The 22,672-nt window shown below is 38.9% G+C and overlaps 1 protein-coding gene and 1 non-coding gene across 11 annotated transcripts in view; both read left to right on the forward strand.

Moving 5' to 3' along the window:
* Positions 1 to 22,672, forward strand: part of FRY (FRY microtubule binding protein) — a 379,810-nt gene that overhangs the window by 222,206 nt on the left and 134,932 nt on the right. For all 10 annotated transcript variants that reach the window (XM_073228971.1, XM_073228977.1, XM_073228935.1 and 7 more), the window contains 4 exons: positions 11,801 to 11,940; positions 16,155 to 16,245; positions 16,470 to 16,549; positions 16,662 to 16,742. In XM_073228971.1, coding sequence (XP_073085072.1) covers positions 11,801 to 11,940; positions 16,155 to 16,245; positions 16,470 to 16,549; positions 16,662 to 16,742 — 392 coding nt within the window. The remainder of the gene's footprint in view (positions 1 to 11,800; positions 11,941 to 16,154; positions 16,246 to 16,469; positions 16,550 to 16,661; positions 16,743 to 22,672) is intronic.
* LOC140844590 (U1 spliceosomal RNA) lies at positions 20,433 to 20,596 on the forward strand. Its single transcript, XR_012123139.1, has one exon. It is a non-coding gene; the product is annotated as a U1 spliceosomal RNA (small nuclear RNA).

The raw sequence follows: 22,672 nt of genomic DNA on the forward strand, positions 1-22,672 counted from the left end.
TGCCCTGTGTGGTGGGGTGTTTATGGACTTACGTAGAACGCATGGTGCATACACTTTCTGAGGGACTTTGAAATCACCTAATGTGGGATCAAGAGGAAAATTCTCTGGCTATTGAAGTCCAGACTTGTTCAATCCAAAAATGCAAGGACCTGCAATAGGGACAACATCCTCATTTTCTGTCAGCTGCTGAGGAACACCTCACAATTTCCTGCTCACTGCAGCTCGGGAGGCTGCTAGGGCCCTGGGTTCACACTCGGCTGCTGGAGAGCCGGCCGTGTTCTGGAATTCTCTTCCGCCCTCTGTGTCCTGGAGCTGGCTTCTCTAGTCATACCATCCCTAGTTGTTGTCACCCAGTGGGTGCTTGGGTGCTCAGAGACCCTGGGATGAATGTTTGGGGTCATTATTTTGGAAATGTGGCAAGTTGTGGCTCCTTCTGTTCTCTTTAAGAATGTACATAGTTATCTGTCTTCTACAATTTTTCACTCTTATGTTATATTCTTTGTCTCTGTCTTCTTAGATTGGTCACTGCCCTTTCCTCAAAGAAAAAACAATGTTATTTTTCTCCGGCTTACTGTACCTCGTTCTTTGTTCTCTGAGAACTACTTCAAAACTGTAACATTGCCGATAATAGTCCCCTCAAATAATTTGGCTTAAACACAGTTTCTTATGTTTTGTTCAGCCCTCTATTTGTGCATTCAGCACTGTGGAAAAGAGATAACCTTTGGAATTAGACAGACCTGGTTTTAAATCCCAACTTTGCCACTTAATTAGCTATAATACTTTTAACTTTACTATTCAGTATGTTGAAATGCAGAATCTCTGACCTGCCCGAGATCTACTGAATCGGATTCTGCCGCTTAACAAGATCCCCGTGTGACCTATAAAGCTTGAGGAGCGTGGCTCGGTGACACATCTCTATGTTTTAAAGACACTTTAGGAATGAATCATTAGTGAGATGGTCACTGAGAGCTTTCACACATAAGGTTATTCTCTGATCATTAAATTATAAATTTACACATGAACCATAAGAGAAGACAGCCTACAAAATCTATCTCATTTTAAAGAGATAGTGAGACTCCCAGGCCATACGGAAACTTGAGTGAAGTTGGTCCCCCTGGGCTCAATGAAAAAGTCAGCAGAGTCACCTTTGAAAGTGCCTGTCTACTGTTTTGACAGCAAATTATAGGAATTGTGGTTCCCTTGTCACTGTTACGAATGTATCAGGCTCTCTTAGTCCTTTGATATGAAATGTTCAAGTCATATAATTCCCCTTGTTGTGATTCCAAGCAGTAGGCTTCACGCAGAGGTCTGTCTGTGGGAAAAGAACACACTAATGGTTTTCCCGTGAGTGATGTAAACTCCATTGCTGTACTCGTGGGAGCAGTAATAGCAGAAGTAACATTTATTTGATACTTACCATAGGAGAGGTGCTATGCTAAATACATCCTTGGAATAGCAAACGACTGGTCTCTGTTTAAAGAATATTTTTTAAATCAATTTCTTCCTTCTAAATGTGCCTGGAATGAATGATAGGCTGTAAGGAGCTTGCCTTCTACACTTTCAGTGCCTGATCCTGGGTGGCCTTGTTTATTTGCCCACTTAACAAGCCCTGGATTCATTTTTCTTCTTCTAGAAATAGAAGCCAAAAAAAAAAAAACATGTAATACTTCATAATTTACCAAGCCCCTTCACACATAGTGTATCACCTGACATCACTCAATCCTCCCACCAATCCCAAGAAAGTATGGTCATCACCATCAGCTCTACATCACATTTCATGGGAATGGGTCTCAGAGAGGTTGCCCAGCATTACATGACTAGATCCTGAAGGCACCAAGCCTGAGACGCACATGTTCTGAGTACCCGGCTTATGTTTTTTTCTTTGTAACATGCTTATATTTATAAAAACTAAGTTGGTAAGAATTCAGAGGGGAGTTTTTAACAGGTAAAGGATCTAAGATCCCGTATCAGTTAAGAATGGATTTGGCTGTAGATGACACATAAAAACAGTGGCTTAGGCAAGGTAGAACTTTATTTTGCGCGCACGTTCAGGACGTATAAAGAAAATCAGTCCAGCATCTGTATATTATTTTTGTTTTCCTGTGATGGCTTACATTCCGAAGGTTATCTCATGATCTAGTTTGGCTTCAAGAGCTCAGCCATTCAATCTGTCTTCCAGGCAGCAGAAAGGAGAAATGCAGAAAGAATTATAGAAGAAAAACAAAAAACAAAAACCCCAGAGTGTCCCAACATTGCACACACCACTTATACTTATATCCGGTTAGCCAGATCTTCATCACACAGCCACATATAGCTGTAAGAAAGACTGGGAAATTTTATTTTGGGCAACCATGTGTCCATCTGAAACTGATATTTTTTGGTAACTAAGGAAGAAGAATAGACATTGGGTATTACCTGTCTGTATTAGATATATAGCCTGTTTTGCTTTGTTTTGTTTTGCCAAAATGCCCAGTAAAGAATACTACTTAGAGTTCTCTGCCTCTCTTTTTCCATCATGGAATTCTTGTAGAATTTGTCAATTTTCCAGTTTGAATTTAAATATATATGTACATTATTTAAAGGTTGAAGCTTTGTGTTTCTTTCAATTTTCTTTTATATTTCTTTTGTATTTAATTGACTATTAGTTGAATATCTCCTAATTTAACCTAATTATAATCTAACCCTGTATAGAATAGACCTGGAAAAGAAGCCCTATTATTTCATAAATGACAGGATGTCTAAACAGGATTCATAACTTGAGCTCAGTATTACTTGGAGAAAAATCATATTAGTAACTGCTTTACACACTGGAAAGTTAGGAATTTGTGCCCTCATTCCCACTTGCTATGAATTTCATGAATATGAACCTGACCCATTTCCACATAGCACCTACTATGTGATAACCATGTGCCAAGCATTATATACAGCTTGTGGAAATAACCAGGCCAGAAGCGTGATGTATGCTCTGGGGTGGCTGGTGTGGGGGGGCCTTCAGTCCAGTGGGTGAGACAAAGAAGAAACACATCATCAGATGAATTATAACCTCAGGCTAGTAAGTAAGCTCGCAGTGGAAGGACTAAGCATGGTGCAAGCCCCGGAGACCAAGCTTTGCCTGTACTAGTGAGTCAGGGAGGGCTTCCAGTTCGGCTAGTGAGAAAGTCATACCAGTTATGAGAATTAACACATATAGAAAAGATTTCCAACAGCATTTTGAAAATATACACTGTTGCTAATTTATTTAAAATGTCTTAATTTACAAAATAAAAGGAATGAAAAATTATCCTGTAATAAAGTTCTTGATTTTAGCAAACATTTAGTGTGTGTATATATACACTCTGTATGGGACAAAAAGATGTAAGGATGCGGTCCCTGCATTCCAGAAGCTTCAGATGCAGAAAAGGATGATAAGGCAGAGCAGAGACAGCTGTGACATGCGCCCCTGTGTGTAAGAAATGCTACGTGATTCAGACAGTAACTGCTGGGAGACGTCAGGAAACTGCAGGCATGCACTTCAGGGCCAAGTGGCTAGAAAAATCTTTCCAGGAGACGACATAGTTTATCAAGTGCCTAAAACAATAGAAGCTATAGGACTTTGCTGCACATTAATGGTGAGAAGGATAGGAAATTTCGGAAAAGGAATATTTTGTGCAAAGGACAGAAAACTGACAATAATATGTTATTTTGGGGGACTGATGAGTGGATCAATTTAGTTGGGGCAGAAGGTAAATATCGTTAAAGAATGATCTTAAAAAGAGGCACATCCTGACTTTCATAAAAATATAAAGTGAACATGTGTTCAAGGTTTTATTCAAATCATTATTAATGAGGTGGTACAACCAGTTCAGAAGAGAAACCGAATACACACCCATTTGTGAATCAGGAACGTGGAAATCAGTGAGCAATCAGAGGCAAAACTGGCTTCCTCCACAGTGGCAGTGGGGGAAAGGCGATTGGACTTCACTGGGTGGAGCTTTTCCTGTAGATAGACAGAATTATTTTGCGTTCCTATCAGTTATCTACCATACAAATAGCTCCAAGGCATCAAAAAGTGCAGAGCCCCCATATTCTGAGAATCAGACAACCCCTAGAGAAGTGTGCTCTAAACAACTCAAAGTTTTGTACTGAAACACAAAGTTTTCCTGCAGTCTTGGAGTGTTAGGGAAGAGGTCAGAATACGGAAGATCTGAAGGACAGTGGGTAGGGCCTTACCCGGGTGAATCACAGGAACCTTAACTATGTACAACTGTGTTGGCTGCTAAGCCACAGGGTGCTTGCAGAACTGTCTGACATCAGGTTTGCCCGCAGACCTTTGGCATATGTTGTTTCAGTCTTTTGGGAGGGATGGGAAAGGATTTGGTTGGAGAAGGGTTGTTTGGGAATGTGAATGCCTGTTGTGCTCTAACAGTCAAAACTAAAGAGATGCTTGAAGTCTGGGGGCATTTGTGGAGTTTGGGTATTGATGAAGGTCTGAGACTAAAAGGCTCGAACTAAAACAGAGACCGTGGGACTGGATAGAAGGAATCATTGTCAGGCAGCTGCATCTGGGGAGGTCTCGCCCTGCACCCTGGGTGAGACCTCAGCCCAGATCGGGGAGGGTTCTTGACCCTGGTGGAGAAAGAATTCTGGACCAGGTCAGATGAATGCAGGTATGGAAGGAATCTATTAAAGCGACAGCAGAAGCGAATGTCAGCAGGCGTCCAGGCAGTAGAAAGCAAGGAAGAACAAAGGGGGGAAAGGGAAGTTCATTGAACTCCTGCTCTATACAGTCGAGTGTCCACTTGAATCTGCACAGCATGGGAACTAAGTCCCCACCAGCCCAGGAGCTGGGGGAGCCACGGAGCACTGGATAGAGTGAGATTATGTTCTGAGAACTTCCCAAAGACAAAGAAAGGATATTTTTCATGCAGGCTACTAAAGAGTATGATCGTATAGCTGCAGTCCTGGCCAGGTCCCCCAGATGATGGGAACTTGCAAACCCAAATCAGAGCTCTCAGTAGCCCTTCCCTATTTGTCTGAAGCAGAACAGAGAGAGTGAAGACTTTTGTTTAAGTCTAGAAAATAGAATGAAATAGTGAAGTCGCAAAGATGCTTACCACTGGAAGAGTGCAAAGACAAAAAATGCGGTAAGTTGAGCAGTGAGAAGTCTTTATTTAAAGCAAAATGCGCACACTCGAAGAAAGGGGAGTGTGGGCAACCTCAAAGAGGAGGCGCGCTTAAGGGTTTAGGGTTTGGGGTTTTATAGGGCCTTTTGGGTAAGGCTCAGCATAAGGCATGATGTATACAGGTAATTCGTAATTCCTTTGAAGTTTTGTCTTACGAATAGTGTTATTTAGGGGATTGCGTTGGTCCAGATTTCAGCATTCTTTATCCACACAGGTTCATTTATACTTCAAAAGTCTGTCTCCTGTGCCGGTTACAAAGTTACTTAATTGATTAAGGGGCTGGAAGAAAAGGAAAAACAGTACGTAGATTAAGCTGAAGAATAAACTGGACCTTTTTTGCAGAGTAAATACATTTTACAATGGCATGACCCTTGTCCCATGTTCCTGCTTCAGAATAATTATAAGCAAAGTTATGTAAGAAGAATCAATATGGGTTGAGAGAAGGAGAAATCAAGTGTCACTATAATTTTCAACTGTGATTTGGAACCATTTCCATTCAGTGCAGCAAACATTGAGCGCCTGAAGCATACTAGGATTTGTGCAAGGTTGGTTTGGGGGAGGGGTACACCAACTGAAAGATAGAATTCCTGCCCTCAAGGATTTCTCAAATCCTAGGAGGAAGACGGATATCTAAACAAATAGTCTCCAGTATAAATAATGTGCAAGGTAAGCTACAATTGAGGTATATTTCAAGTGCTGTGGGAGCCCAGGTAAGGCGGCAGTTAATGATGCTAGGACGGCAGGCAGGTGCATCACAGACAGCAATCAAGGGGTGGGCAGTGACATTTTAAAGATACCTGTTATCCAGATGAACAAGGTGGGCTCAGTCACGGCAGAGAGAAGGACAAAGACGTTGCAGACAAGGACAGCAGAGTTCTGGGGAGCAGCCTGGGAAGGAGCTGGAGGGGGGCCTGGAACCCATTTGCTCCAACGGCTACTGAAGTACACTCAGGAGTCTGTGGACTGTTTTCTGCGGATAAGGAGTTCTCCAAGCAGAGGAATGCTGTGCCTGGGGAGAAGGTACAAAGCAGTTTTACACGCTCCGCATTCCGGTGAGGGTAGAACATCTCAGGAGAAATGCCTGAGCCTCATTCATTATGTTTCTGTTAAAGAAAAGACGAGAGCTTGGTTGTATCCATTCTTCACTTACATGTGGGCTCAACACTTTTTCCAGGATGGTTGAGGTTCCTGAGAGTCTGGCATGTAGAGAAGTTGGACTTAGAATAACTGGTTTCGTTCAGCTGATTGATTCTGGTTCCGGAATAGTTACTGTCTCGGGGTCCTTCCCGTTTGCTTTGGAGGGAGCTGCTGCTGGCAGCACACTTGGGGAGCCCCACGTTCGTTACCTTCTCTTATGGAGCTAATGTAGGGCACGCACTGCTCAGCAGCCCCTGCAAGAAGGTGTTGTCAGGCACTGTGCTTACAACTGCTGGGGCCAGAAAAGTGTGGGAACACAAGCTAAGAAGAGGTCCTAATGGAGGCCCTGGTAGCTTATGCCTGGATAAGAGGGAGGGTGCTTTTTCTTTTCCACATTACACCTAAAAGCAACATTTATCAGCTCTGATAAATAAGCTTCTGCCATTCATTCTAAGTCATTAACTTAGCTGATGAGCTTTATCAAAGTGAACACTTTTTGTCGGTTCTTCAGTTTCAATATTTGGACCTGGGATAGTGAACAAAGAAGCAGACATTTCTGAAGGTCATTATGTCCCCACACTTTGTAATATCTCATTTAGTCCTCGTAAAACCCAGCAGGGTGAGTGTTCCGAAGTCCGATTTTACCGCTGAAGACCCAGAGCATCAGAAAAATGGCAGCATGCCCAAGCTGATACCGCCAATAAAGGGCGAAGCTGGACCTGAACCCAGGGCTGTTTGATTTTCCCAATACACTAATGAAATTATGAAAACATGGTTTGGGAAGGCTCAGTCATCACATCAGGTGTTCTGACATTACTTAACACTGCCGCTGTTGGCAATTCCATGTGACAAATTCTCTACTGGTTAAAGTCCAGATAATCTGCTCCAACATTCAAGTAACTCCTGTTGGGGTTTTCTTCTAGATGTTACATGTTTATGTACTTCTGTGGAACCTTAGTTTTTTCATCTGCTAAAAACGCCATGTATAATCAGGAAACACATTGTAAAATAAATATATGTATCTGTAATAGAGCTCAGGTAGCTTTTTACCGTCTTGGGTGGTAATAATTTTCCTGGAAAAGAAGCAGATGAAATTCCAGTGTTTCAACATTGATTCTAATACTGTAATTCATTGCAAATCTATTTAAAATGTATAAATGAAAAATACAAGCAATTAAGAGTAAAAACAAGTCAACTGGCATCGAATTCCTATCAACATTATTCCATCTTTCTGAAATCATTCCCTAATGGACCAAGATATTAAAATCAAATATGAATATCTTTTCCTAATTTGCAGGAAAAAATATATTTTAACATATAGATTTTTGTCATTTAAAATTTTTATCATAAGTTCTTAACGTTTCTGTGTTTGTCATCACTCATCACAGCAACAGAATGTTATATAATGGAGTAAAAAAACTTACATCTAAATTACTTAAATAAGTCAGTGTTTCGTGCTATTCTGTAGAGAGAACCCTGACCCCCCAGTGCTCAGCCATCTGAACTAGTTGGAGAAATTAAACCATCAATGAAATTATTTGAAAATTGTTCACTAAATGTACCCCTCGCGACAAGTCAGCCTTATTACTGTAAAAGTGGAATGACTCCTCCAAATAATTATTTAAATATTTTTGTGTAAGGTTTCCTTCTTTGCATTCAGCAAGTATAATAAAATGCTTATGAAAAATTAATGTCTTAGCTACAGCATAAGGGACTGTCTCTTTTAGCCTATTTATACATAAAATGCCAAAATAAACATTAAGAAAACATTTGCAAAGTACATTTAGTATTCCTCTCTTTCCCCCCTGCAACGTAAAAGAAAACACTGGTATGAAATAGCTCTGTGATCCTGTACACTTCTCCTCAAGCTGCAGAGCGCCCAACTCATCTAGGATGGAAGAATATGATCATTTAAATGCAACAAGAACATCTTTGTAAATGGGCCCGCCCCCTTTCAACAGCAGCACAGAGCTGGAATTCATCTCACCATCGGCTCTGCTTCCCATAAACGAAGGAGTTGAGGAACCAAGAAGCCAGCTAGGCCTTCTTCCCTTCCTCAGCTTTGAGAGCCAGGCTTTTGCAGAATCCACCCTTCCTTCCTGAAAGCCGGGAATCAAAGGGCAGAAACAGAGTGATGGAAAAAACACACAGACATTCCCATGCTGACCTTTCGTCTCTTTTAAGACGTGCTCAGGGTATTTGCCGTGGAAAGTATGCCCAGTAGATATAATACCAGGAATGGCTTCAGGATGACTTTACAATGGGTAGAAAAACATGATAATAGCTGAGGTTTGCAGAACACTTTTGGAGTTCTCTACAGAGAATGTAGGTGACACCTGAGTGAGGTGGCTGAGCACCATGTGCTATGCCCAGAGATGGTTAGCAGTCAGACATAGGTTTGTATCACCTTTGAGGGTCTGTAGTAAATAATGCAGCACGTTAATGTCCCACATGAATATTTTTAAGGAATCTTTTTATTTTAGAATAGTGTGGGGATTTTTAGAAAATTTGCAAAGATGGCACAGAAAGCTGTTTTCCCTGTTGACACATTTCTGTGCTGTACTGGTCACAATTAAGAACCCAACAGTGCTACACTGTTATTAACTAAACTCTGTATTTCATTTGACTTTCTCTAATATCTCTTCTTTGTTCCAGGATACTGTCTAGGATTCCACATTACAGTCACTCATCCTGTCTCCTTAAGCCTTGTCCAGACTTACACAAGTATTTTTAAATGATTGAAATATAATAGTAAATGCGTTGAGATTTTATGACATATGCAATAATTAAGACAGAATTAACCCATGGCCAGGGACTTTGAATTCTGATCCCTTTTTCCCCGTGGAAGGAACCCCCTTCACTTCCCAATTCAAGATAGATTAGATGGTGGTGGCTTAAGGAAATAGCCTTTCTTGTGCCATGGTACCTTTAGAGAGAACTAGTAAATTACCCCCTGGACACTGTTGTTAAATCCACAGGAACAACAGGAAAATGTGTTGTGGCTGTGGATATTACAGCGTGTTGGGTGAAGCCCCTTAAAAAAATAGGTATTTTTCAATTTAAAAAAACCTAATGGTAACTAGGTTCACAGGACAGGAAAATGCAATAGCTTATTTATTTTTAACTTATTAACCCATAACTAAAGATAATGTATAATTTTGTATATGTATGGACAACCATAATTATTAGGAGACAGAGCCTGAAATAAGGCTATCGAGAAATAGAATCTGAGGAAAAAGCAATAATTGTTATGCATAATCTTAGAGCTTCTTTTAAAAGTGAAGGTGGAAGGTGCTATTGACGTGAAGCACATTAGTTCTATTGTTCTCATTTCCTGCTTTCTGAAAAGGAGTGAAGGCTTGCCTGTTGAACTGCAGAAATATTTCAAGTTGACCAAGCTTTTCCATTCTTCTGCCACCACCCAGCTCAGGCCGCGATCACTGCCTGCCTGCCTGGGGCTGTGGAAGGAACCTCACTGGAGTCAAGCATGTATGAGTACATTCTCAACACCACGTCTATGAGCAACCCCTGTGGTCCAGCCTTCGTGTACTGCTAGATTTCATCTCCCCAAACACCATTTCTATGGGCTTACTTTCCTATTCATAAATTTGGGGGGACTTCCCATGTTTCTAGAGAAGAAAATTGGTGTGTTTTAGAACAAGCATTAAAAAGTACCTTCTATAATTTAGTTCCAACTTAAAATTTTCAGCATCGTTTCCTTCCACTCTGGTATGCCGCAGTCCCTACACCAACTGGACATTTCTTCTTCAGTTCACTCAAAACCTTTGTTAAATTTATCATTATAATCATCACGGACAATCAACTATTTTGCACCTTCATTACTGAAGGCTTTCTTGTACCTTGGGTCTTTGCTGTTTCTTTCTTGACTCTCATCTTAAATTTCTACCCTTTCTTAAAAAGGCCCAGGTAAAAATCTACCTTCATTTCTCTCTCCCTCTTAGTGACCCGTCTTTCCCAAGAACCCCTGGTTTCAATATGCATTCTTAATATGTTGGTATTAAGTCCTCCTGGTCTTATTTTCTGTATATGCATACTTATATCATGTCTATACCAAATTGGGACCCTACCAATTAATTAGATGATTTTTCATTATTTTTCCACCTAACATAGCATGAACATTTTCATGTCATGAGGTATTTTTGAAGTGTGATTTTTAATGGTTTCGTAGATCATCTCCATCAAATTCCACATTGCATTAAGGCATTTACATATAGTTAGACTCTAGGTTGTTTCTATTTTTCCTATAGTAAGTAATGCTGTCCTAAATATTGTTACTCTTCTCTAATTATGTATTTGAGATGAATTCCTAAGAGCAGGCTTATTGAGAATGGTTTTTATTAGGTTCTTGATAAGTGTTTCCAAATTACTATCCGGATATGTTATGCCCCTTTTTTTCTTCTGTCAGCATGGTAGAAACATGTGAGGTTTATCACTGTCTCATCAGTACTGAGTGTTACAGTTGGCTTATACTGTTTTTGAACTGGGTAATTAAAACCTATCTTATTATAGTTTCACATATTCTAGTTATCAGGTCTTTATATCGGGTCTTTCTTTTACAAATAATGTTTCCCAGCCTGTGACCTGTCTTTTCATCACTTTCTTAACAGTACCTTTCTAAAGGCAACTTTTATTTTTGATGACTTTCATTATATCCAGTGGTCATGGACTTTGCTTTTGATGTGATACCTAAAATCCTTGCCTAATCCAAAATCACAGAGATTTTCTTCTTTGTTTTTTCGGAAGTTATAGCTTTAGGTTTTGGGCTTAGGCCTATGATCCATTTTGAGTTCATTTTTGCATTTGGTACAATATATGGAGGTCCATTTTTTGGTGACAATCAATAAAAGATCACAAAACCTTTCCAGATTAAGGAAATTAGGATAACTCATCTATCAAAGGCACATTTGTTATTTAAAGAAGAGGGGAGAAGTTTGCCTTTAATGTAATAGAGAGTAAATCATTGCTGATTCGTATCTTGAGTCTAATTTGTAGCATACGTCTGATTCATGGATGAATGGTCATTGGCAGGAAACCATATAGTACCACTTAGCTTATTTGTTTGGGGGCTAGATTTGCTTATTTCACCTAACAATATAATTGTAATAATATATTTATTTATACAAGAAGCATTTTTGAGAATATAAGAAGGATGAGGCACTGTACTTAGAAGGTGTGGGAAAATAATTTCTTTATGATCCATGAATAAACTGTATGCAATTAACATCTGATTTCTAGAATGAAAAGGAGTCACGGTAATTGACTTCCCTGCACCAAAAAATTATTATTGTATGAGGCACATCTGTCAACATTAAAAGACTTGGGTTCTTGAGAGTATACTAACAGAAATTTTTAAAGGAAAGGCTATGATAAATAAGAAAAAAATTGTAATGACTACAGCCTGGTGTTTTTAGTGCAGTGAAAAGTTTCTCAGTAACTGGAAGTGCCACCATGGTCCTTTAATCGCCTGTTGTTCTCTGCAGGTCATCAGCTCAATGAGCTCCCTTTGTGAGTACTGCCTGCCTTCCATTCTGCGTACACTGTTTGACTGGTATAAGAGGCAAAATGGCATTGAGGATGAATCACATGAATACAGGCCAAGAACGAGCAATAAATCAAAAAGGTACATTTCTTTTCTGTAGGAATTATGAGGATTATGGTGCCTGCCTTCCATCTCTTCCTCGTTCCCCTCCCTTCTTCCCTTCTTCCCTTTCAGATACATAAATCAAAAAGGGAGTTAGGAGGCATCTAAGTCTTCCTACCGATACCGAGTAGGGGCCGCAGGGGCGCCCTGTCTAGCAGGGGGAGTGCTGGTCACTGCCGGTCACTGCCAGATTGAAGTCGTGCAGGCCTGATTTCGACATGGGTGGGGGTGGGATGTATGGGGCTCCAGGTTACCCCCTTGCCTGCTCCTCTCTCCTCCAGGCTACACCAAAAGGCAGAAGAACTGCAGGCCCCGCACGATGCTGCTCAGACCTGTTAGCCCTCCTTAGTAGCCTTGAGAAGCCAGTGTACTATAGGGCGGCTCTGGACATCTGTGGTGGTCCTGGGACTGTTGCCAAGTAGCTCTGTGACTTTAGGCATCCCACCAGCTTTCTGTAGCTCAGTCTCTCGTGAGTGAAACAGGGAAGTCAGATTCCACCATCTCTAACTTCCCTTGAAGCTGAGAATGTTTGTTGTTGTTGTTCTGTGGCCCTTTTCCCTTGTGGACTTGAAAAGTACGACTTGCTGCTTACGTGAGCTTGTCAGCAGCCATGGAACTTAAGATTCTCATGCTGTTGCATGATTGTGGGGGTCCCCAAGTCGAGGTAAATATATGTAATTCATGCATTTGAAATCAACCTACTACAGCAAGGTAGTGAATATAAGAACATTTCATTCATTTACCATTTTTTTAAGAAAAGGAGATTATTTTAAAAGCAGTTAGATTTCTCCACAGGAATTGATTATGTGTTTTTGTAAAGAGTAAACTGAAATTAATCACCCAAAAAATCTGATACAATCTGCTTCTTGTGAGTGACTTATCCTTCTCATTTTTCTTGACACTCCTAATATTTAAAAATAAAAAAAATCAACTTCTCTTGAAATTGAAGACCTGCAATTTTACTAAATTACCTCTTGTTCAAACTTGTAATATGCTTGAATTTATACAAGATTCAGTCACATATTTATCATTTTGTTAGGGGGAGAAATGAATAACTTTTTCATATTGAATAACCTTTTTGGTTGAAGAAGGAATTTTTTATTGAGCTATAACTCACATATGGTAAAATTCACCCTCTTAAAGTGTGTAATTCTGTGTTTTTAGTATATTCACAAGGTTGTGCAGCCATCACCACTAATTTCAGAGCATTTTTGTCAGCCCAAAAAGAAACCCCATACCAGCTAGCAGCCTCTCATCATAAATATTTTTTTAATATATCAAATTTTAAAGGTAGAATTTCAATCCTGTGTCTGAAAATGGCTCAGACTGTGTGATTAATGAATTGCAGGGTTATTTTATTATTCTTTCCATATTGCATGTTAGCTGATGAGCAGGTATTAACATTTTCCTGGAGGTGGAGAGCAGAGAAGTTTTAATGAGTGGACTTAAATGAGTTTTATTTTTATTTCTCTGTTTTGTTAGGATTCAGTTAGTAGTATAAGATTTTTCATGAATTGATTTGTTTATGGATTGAAAACAGGTTTTTAAAAATTGTGATCCTGAATATTTTCAGGAGATGGAGTAATTGCCAAGACCAGCACAGAATCAGGAAAGAGAAATTCAATTCAGTAGCGTTTCAGTTAGCATGTGAAAGTTCAAAGTAAGAGAGAGAGAATGTGTTTTGGGAGAAAACCGTAAGAATGAGGATCTCTAGAGCATGCTATAGGTAATAACGTCAGTTTCTGTTAATAGGAAAAAGAAAAGAGGAACTTTAAGGGGAAGCATATGCAACTAAAAACAGTCAAATGTGATGGATGCGTATTTGGGTTATGATTTCTAAGATTAGTATAATATCAACATCTTGACTGCCAAACAGATTTGTCAAATGCCTCTGGCCTCTGGCAGTTAGACCTTAAACCAGCAATAAAGTTGAGTTCCTTACTGGAAAAGTTTATGTCTTACTTTTATTTGAAAGCATAAGTTGGCTTATTAAATTAAATAGAATTAGAGTTTAAATGGGGTTTTTTGACCAAGAACTGCTACTTGCTCAAAACTCCTGGCCCCTTTTGAAGAGCCTTATTCATCATTAAACGTAAGAATTTTCTCTCTTCCACTGCTGACCATCTTTGAGAGTTCTCCTTCCTTTTGGTCTTCAAACTTTTTATTCTTTATTTTTGCAAGTTGAAGTACAGTTGATATACAATATTGGCTTCATATGTACAACATAGTGATTCAACATTATACATATTACTAAATGTGCCTCAGTAAATATAGTTACCATCTGTCAACATACAAAGTCATTACAATACTCTTGACTATGTTCCCTGTGTTGTACTTCCATCCCCCCCATTCACTTATTTTATAATTGGAAGGTTTTAACTCTTTATCCCCTTCACCTATTTTGCCCATCCCCTCGCCTCTCTACCCTGTGGTACCCACCAGTCTTTTCTCTGTGTTTATGAATCTATTTCTGTTTTATTCATTTGTTAATTTGTTTTGGTTTTCAGATTCTACATATAAGTGAAACCATATGGTATTTGCCCATCTATTTTACTTATTTCACTTAACATGATACTCTCTCGGTTCACCCTTGTCGCAAGTGGCAAGATTTTATTCTTTTTTTATGGTTGATATTCCCTTGTATGTTTGTACCACATTCTCTTTATCCATTCATCTGTCAGTGGACACTTAGGCTGCTACTATATCTTGGCTTTTGTAAATAATACTGCAGGAAACACAGGAGTGTACATCTTTTCAGATTAGTGATTTTGTTTGCAAACATCTTGTTTTCTTATTCCATGATAAGATCTCTAGGTTGGTCTTGTGAACACCTTCTTTTTTAAGGTAGTTCCCTTTGTTTTCCTCTTCTCTGCTGGCAGTAGCACTTTCTAGTTCTCGTGGGTCTTGAAGTAGTTCAAATAGATGGTTCGGTCTACTGCTCTTCATTCCAGCAGGACTGTTCATAATGATCCCGAATGAATGACTTCCTACCCTGTCCATACGTTTCTCCTTGAACATTAAAGCTGTGACTTCCTTTGCTAACCTATCCCTCATCCACCAGCCTAACTTCGACTTGCTCAAGGTTATAGAGCTCCTCCAGAAGTTTTTTACTTTTTTAAAATCTTAAATATCACCTTCCTTTCTTCTCATTCCCTCTTAACTGAAGAGAAAAACATTTAAAATATCCTTAATGTATTTTGAAAATATCTGCTTGCAAGTCCAAATCCTGTCATCCTTCCTCATTGGTTTTATTTCGTATCCAAGTATTGAGCAGTTGTGTGTTTGGGATAATATGTTAAATACTTTACAGGCTTTATCTTACTTAACACTCAAGCAAACCTTTCTGTAATTAAGATGATTATCCCCATTTTGTAATGGAGTAATGACTGGCATAATTTTAACCCAAACTGTTCCCCACCAAAGCCTGAGATTGAGCCACTGTTCTGTGCTAAGGAATTTGGCAATCATTACATTTGTCTTTATTTGCTCAATTCCCAGTTAGCCTTCAGCCAGCATGTTAGATTTGCAGAAAATGGGGTGTAGTGTGGCCCCACATTTCTGTCCTGTCCATGCTAATTCTGTTTCCTCACTTTGGAATGAGTTCAAATGATGTCACTTCACCTTTGACCTCCTCTTGCTTCTGCTTTTCAATCTTTCTCTCTCCCACTACCCCTTCATGTCTTCCTCCTTGCATAACTCAAGCGGCAAAGGTCAAGGAGAAAGGGGCAGGGAAACCAAAGAAAAGCAATTCTGACCCTTCCTCCTCCCCCCGTAGTCCTGCTGCAGTTGACAATCACATTATTTCTTTACTATTCCCTTTTAGCTCCTTTCACAAGATCCTTTCAGTGTGTACCTCCAGTACAGTAGTTCTGTCTTGTGTTTGTGTCCATTTTACGGATGATAGAATTCCTGGGTCGAAAGGTACCTTAGAAAAGTCCACAGATGGAGTGATAGACTCACAAGTAGCTCCTCAAGTTGACAGGGTTGAAAATCCTTAATTGGAAGTCAAATATTCTGTTTGTCCATGACACCACGCTGATAATAGGTATGGCTTTTGCACCTATTTACCACTGGATCTTGTAATAACAAAATGGGTTTGCAGTCCTTTGGGAATGAGTCCTAAATCAATGGATTATATCACTTTGAGAATATCTTCAGTCCCATTTAATGTGACTTTATTTTAAACTTTACAGTGATGAACAGCAGCGAGATTACTTAATGGAAAGACGGGACCTCGCCATTGATTTTATTTTTTCTTTGGTGTTAATAGAAGTTTTAAAACAGGTAGGTCATTAATTTAATGTTACTTTCAGTTAAGACTTGTTTGTCTAAAAACTAAAGCTTTTGAAGTCTAAGTTTACTAAAATGTTCATGAATTTTAAATACTGAGTCATATGGATTATGTTTATTAACTGCTAAAGTCTATGTATAGTTACCAAATTGTGGTTACTGATTTTATCTATAATATTCCCTCCCAAGTTAAGAGCTATCTTTTTTCTTTTTTTCAGATTCCACTTCATCCTGTGATAGACAGTTTAATACATGATGTTATTAACTTGGCTTTTAAGCACTTTAAATACAAAGAAGGGTAAAGTCATTTCTCATCTCAGAATTTTGAAGTAGTTGCTTAAGAGTTAATCAAGTTCACTCTTTTCAGATGGCCAGGGACCCCCTAACTTGGCTAATTATATCTTATTTAGGTACCTCGGTCCTAACACTGGCAATATGCACATTGTGGCAGACCTGTATGCAGAAGTCACTGGAGTGCTCGCACAAGCTAAGTAAGTGACCGTCGGAGCCCTTTACCAGGGAACACGAGTACCTCCCCCATCCTGCCCCAGCCCAACCCTCAGGAAGCTGGTGAGAGCTTCTAAGGGGGCTGGGGTTCTTTCTTCCTGTGTGTCCTGTCCCTGAAACTGGCTAAAAGCTTCCCCAGGGAAATACCCATCTCTTCCTACAGTTTGTTTTCTCGATTATTTTTTTCATCTGGCAGGATGGCCAGATCCTACCAAGAGTCTATAACTTTCAGACTATGGCCTCAAAGAAAGAAATGGACTCAACGAAACAACTTTTCTCTCTGCCCAAATATTCCAAAGAAGGTTATACCATTTCACCAATTTGGTTTCTTATATTCCATGAGTGGGTGGTTACGATATACCCTCTGTGAGTGGAAAGATTCCGTTCTCCAGCGTCCCTTTACTATAGACCTTACTTAATTCAGCTGAGCTAAAAATGTCCCGGACTCTGTCATGGAAACAAGTCAGGGGAAAATTCTCATTGCTAAATTTATCTGGCCCCATAATACTTCTCAGCAGGCTAGAATAAAGTGGGGTTAGACTATCAGCAATAACATGCTTCTTCCAAAAGTGATGCCGCACCCTGTTCATGGGTCTGCATCCTAGTCACCCTGCGGCAGATCGGGCAAGGCCCTGAATGCCCAGGTTAGGCCCAGGGAGCCAGGCACACAATGCGAACCCAAGCCGAGAGGCCAACTTAAAGCAAAAGGGATGCCCTGGGATGGGCAGTGACTGCATTGGGGTATGGGTGGGGATGTAGTAACCACATCGTTTTTTCATGTGAAACCTTCATAACAGTGTATATCAATCATACCTTAATAAAAATTTTTTTAAAAAGTGACGTCCTGATCCTTGTGAAACGTAATCCTCTCAAAGAGATTTTCATCATCAGGAGATGGCATTTCCTCACTTAATAGCATGGCAATGGACAGTCTATCAGAAAACAAAATTTTATAAAGTATCTATCTACTCAGTACCTTTTCCTAGCCAAAACATAGGCAAGAACTCAGACACAGATGCAAAAAAAAACACTCCTTGATGTGATTTATTTAACCCAGTTTATTCATCATGACTACCTATTTTTCTTAAATAAAACATGAGTATTAGAGGGAGGAGTGGTAGATACAGAGACACCAGTGAGAAACACCAGGCTCAAAGACCGACGGCACTAGAGAGGAAAGAAAACTGGCCAAAACATATGTAATTACGTAAGAGTAGAGTTATCTGGGCCCTTCTGCGTGAGACTGTCTGTCCTGTACTTTCATTATAGCCCATTGTAATAATTACACTTCATGAATTATCAAGAAAAAAATGCATAATGCATCTTAAAGAGATTTTCATTGCAAATGAATAATAAAAGTATTGGCGTTTTGAAAGAATAAGGTGCAATTATCTGGAAAATTAATTCACATGTATCCACCTCATTTCTAGAAAAGATCACAAAAATGAGTCATTAATACATATTTTGGCCTATTTGTCAAGTCCTGAAAAATCTAACATATTCCTTTGTAACTATCCCAGCATAATTCTTTTATAATCTCATTTAAAAAGTTCAATATACTGAAAATAACTTCTTGTGTTTTTCTGAGTTTTTGTGAATTATGCATAACAATATTGGTTACTTCCTTAGCTCTATCAGTTTTGAGTTGGTTGGGAATGAATTGAGAAACAGTATCATAAGCAGCATTCTACAGTTGTAGGAATTTCCATATTAGGTCAGATTTATACTCCACCAAGCCAGTGTTTTCTTGCCAACAGTGACTTTTAAAAAATTTTCATGACGTCAGTATTTGTTCCAATTCTGCGATAATAGAGCCTAAGAAATGCCTCAACTTGGACAAGGTTCCATTCCTTCTCAGTCACAAGAAAACCCTCAACCAGTGGTTTTTGCAGTAATCACCATAATAATATATAGTAATTGTAATGATATGACTCAGCCATCAATGTTTACTTAACCTTTATTGGTAGATGCTACAATCTGAAACTGGTATCATACTATGAACTAACACATCCTTTTCTTCTTATAAGTATACTGAGACCATTATTTTATCACTGCCTTAGAAAAATAGTGCTTCTCTTATCCTCAGAGGGAGGAGAAAAAAGAATGTATGCTTATATGGTACAGGATGGTTATCTTTTATTTTTAAATAAACTCGAGTAATGTAACAAATTCTACTATTAGATTTTATATCTCCTTCACATGGTTTAGTCTTTAAGTTTTAACAAAATCACTGTTGTTAATCTCACTGATGTTAATATGCTTAATTGCTGTCATTAAGTGGAAATATTTTTGTTCTTAAATTATATTCACACATAGTGTGTTGACTTTTTCAAAGTCAAATTAAAATGAGATTTTTTTAAGGAAAGATTTTTGAATTAAAATCTCATATACATTTAAATAGTGATGATTGTCTCTAAGATTCATAAATTTCAGAACTTCTTTCTGTTTCTGTGATATAATCATAATGTATATATTCTTATACTCTCACTATTATATACATATATAATATGTCTATAAGATATCTAAAGCAGAAGTATTATTTTTATGGGAGTGTCATAGTACACCAAAGATGAACTTATCACTTGGTTTCTATATTTACTAAAGACAGCACTAAACAGTAAAGGCAAGATCATTGAAAATAAATTGATTTTTCCCTAAAATTATTTTAAGTACAAATAGAATTTTGGATTATTTTTGTGCTAAAAAAAACATGTTTATGTTATTTGGAACTTTTTAAAGTAAAAGATAGCTGTATTTATTTTTGAATGAGGAATATATAAACTTTTAGCCACTAACTCCCGAGAATATAGAAATTGGGGGTTACACAAATAATCTGTCTTTCCCCTACCTTATTTTAGTCACGGATTAGAAATGTAAAACAAACTTTCAGTATCATGTGGTTTTTCAAACAATATAACTCTAACCTATAAGATTACTTTTCCCTTTTAAAATGCTCACATTTCAAAGTAAAACCATAGTTCTTTTTTTTTTAGTGTTTGGAAATAACTTGAATTAAAATACAGTTTTAAAACATTCGGTGTAGAATGACTGAATTTTTATAATCTTCTTTGAAAGGGTCACTTGCATTGCTTTACTATGCCATTTCTGCGTCCTACCTTTATCCATCTCTGCCTAAAGACCTCTGCTCCCCCTTCAGAACAACTCAAACCCCCTCTGAAGTCTCCTCCTCTTATCCAGGTGGAAGGAGCCTCTTCCTTCTCCATTGCCTGTAGCCCCTTTAAGTATATTATTCACATAAAAGACAATGTGAAGTATGAGAAGGTTACCTGGTCTGGGCATTCAACGGGCACGAAGGACCAGAGATCCAGGCCAAGTGCCACGCCCGTGCTGACCCACTTCATCAGCACCACTGCTGTCATCACCATCATATTCCTATGGCTCCTGGTCACTGCTGCATTGTTTATCTTCCCAGTGAAACTGTACCGTGTTCTAGATAGGGCAGCGACTACATCTCTTCATTTTTGATTGTCTAAGGCAGCTGGAGTACAGTGTCAATTCCTCGAATTTGTATCAGAAGATGTGGATTTCAGTCTCTTCTTTGCCACTGCGACCTTCCAAGCCTGTTTCTTTATTTGTAAAATAGCAACACATTCACTGCCGTCACTGACTCAATGGGTGGTTGTGAAGATAAAAATGTAAAAGATATAATGTGCATACTTACCTGGCTGGGGAATTACCATAATCATGAAGGTGGTTTTCCTAGAATGAGGCTTGTCTGTTGCGCTCTATATTCGCCGACCCCTGCAATTTCCCCAAATGTGGGAAACCCAATTGCATAAATTGTGGTAGCGAGGGCCTGCATTTGGGCTTTCCTCTGGGGGAAAAAAAAGATATCATGTGCATAAAATATAAAACATCTTACAAATGTATCTTACTCCTAGTCTAGACCAGTGCTTCATAAACGTTAGCACATCAGAACCACCTACAGGATTTGTTAAGCAAATTACTGGAACTCATCCCCACAGTTTCTTATTGGGTAGGTGTGGGGTGGGCCAGAAAATGCGTATTTCTCCCAAGTTCCCAGGTGATGCTGATGTTTCTGGTCTTGGGACCACACTTTGAGAACCTCTGGTGTAGACGTAACATAGCGTGGAGGTTAAGAGGAGAGACTTGAGCCGGACACTTGGCTGAGAATTCTGACTCCACCACTTACCAGCTGTGTGACCATATCACATTCCAAAATCTTTGCCTAAAGCTCCTCTTCTGTTAAAGGGGTGTGATCCTAGTACCCTACTTGAGCTGTTGGGAGGATTAAATGAGTCGCCATATGTAAAGTTCACTGAATTTTTTTTTTTTTGAGAGGGCATCTCTCATATTTATTGATCAAATGGTTGTTAACAACAGTAAAATTCTGTATAGGGGGGTCAATGCACAATCATTAATCCACCCCAAGCCTAATTGTCGTCAGTCTCCGATCTTCTGAAGCATAACGAACAAGTTCTTACATGGTGAACAAATTCTTACATAGCGAATAAGTTCTTACATGGTGAACAGTCCAAGGGCAGTCATCACAGAAACTTCCGGTTTTGATCCCGCATTGTGAAGTTCACTGAATTTTGCCTGGCATATTGTAAGTTCTGGATGTCTGCCTTGATTGATGTCATCATTTTTTTCTGTAAGAAGTAGGAAATAGTCTTGACATTGGAATTTGGAATTTATATTTTCTGCTTCATTGCCTTCTTAAAGCCTTTTTTATAGTGGAATACACGGAGCAAATATAAAGAAAAATCCGTGATTTGGTTTAGAAAAATAAAAACAGTTTTACCAATTGCTACCAAATGAACACCATGCAACCTCTTTCACCCAAAAATTTAAAAGCTTCCAGCTACCGCAAAGCTCCTTCCACCCAACTTGTCCGTCATAAACCCCTTCGACTGCCATTTGGTGAAATAGTATCTGCATGCTGACTGCTTACTTTTTTGTCCTAAAATTTCTACTTTGAGATATCACTAGTTGTTGTTTCAAACTTCTGGGATTCTATGAGTTGGCCTTTAACTTTACAATCAGAATTATCCTCTCAAATCATGCCTTTCTCCTAAGTGAACCTTTTCACTTATGCAGAACCCCAGGCTGATAGTTTCTGGAAATGAAATGCAGTAAGTCTTAGTGTGCTTTCCATGTTTTTTCAAATAGTCAAACCAACCCTTTCAGAAATAGTATGAAGAACTTTTATGTGTATCTTCCTCTGCCTTCAGGTACTTTGAAGATCTATTATTCTTTTTCAATACTGTATGATAATGTTTTTGTAATTAACATTATTAATACAATCTTACTTTGAAACAGTACAAATATCTGAAGTTCCATGGGGACTGTGTTTTTAGTTGTAAAATCCTATATATGTAGTAGAGAGCTTATTCATCTTTAAGGCATGATTTGAATTTTCCCATTACTAGGTTTTCCTCCAACCTAAAAATATTTTTTTTCATGATCATGAACCTAAAACTATAAAAGAAATAACAACAGAAAACATTGGAAATGGATGGAGGACTATTTCTTGGCATTATTTGCTGTCCTTGTCAGAAACAGCTGGCCTAGGCTATTGCTGCTCATAGGCCCACAGTGGATGCCTGAGGTCCTTGGCGTCTACAAGTATGTTGAAAATTGCTAAGCCTGAGGAAATGGAGCTTTTCCATCATGCTCAATTTAAGAGCTAGACCATTTTGAGAAGGTCTAAAGAAACTGGATGGTCACCCTAGCCTGCAAGAGATGTTGAGTATCTTATAGAATAAGAGAAGAAAGGAAAAGATTGTGCTCTTGACCCAATCCCCAATATCAAGTCCTTGCAAAATGACAGCCTTGGTGATTTAGCTGATTCAAAGGACCCTCATCTCTGCGCCCTGTCACGCCTGCATGCTGCACGCCTCCATCACAGTCACTATACTACTGATTATTT

This window comes from Manis javanica, chromosome 1 (genome assembly GCF_040802235.1).
Source record: "Manis javanica isolate MJ-LG chromosome 1, MJ_LKY, whole genome shotgun sequence".
NCBI lineage: Eukaryota > Metazoa > Chordata > Mammalia > Pholidota > Manidae > Manis > Manis javanica.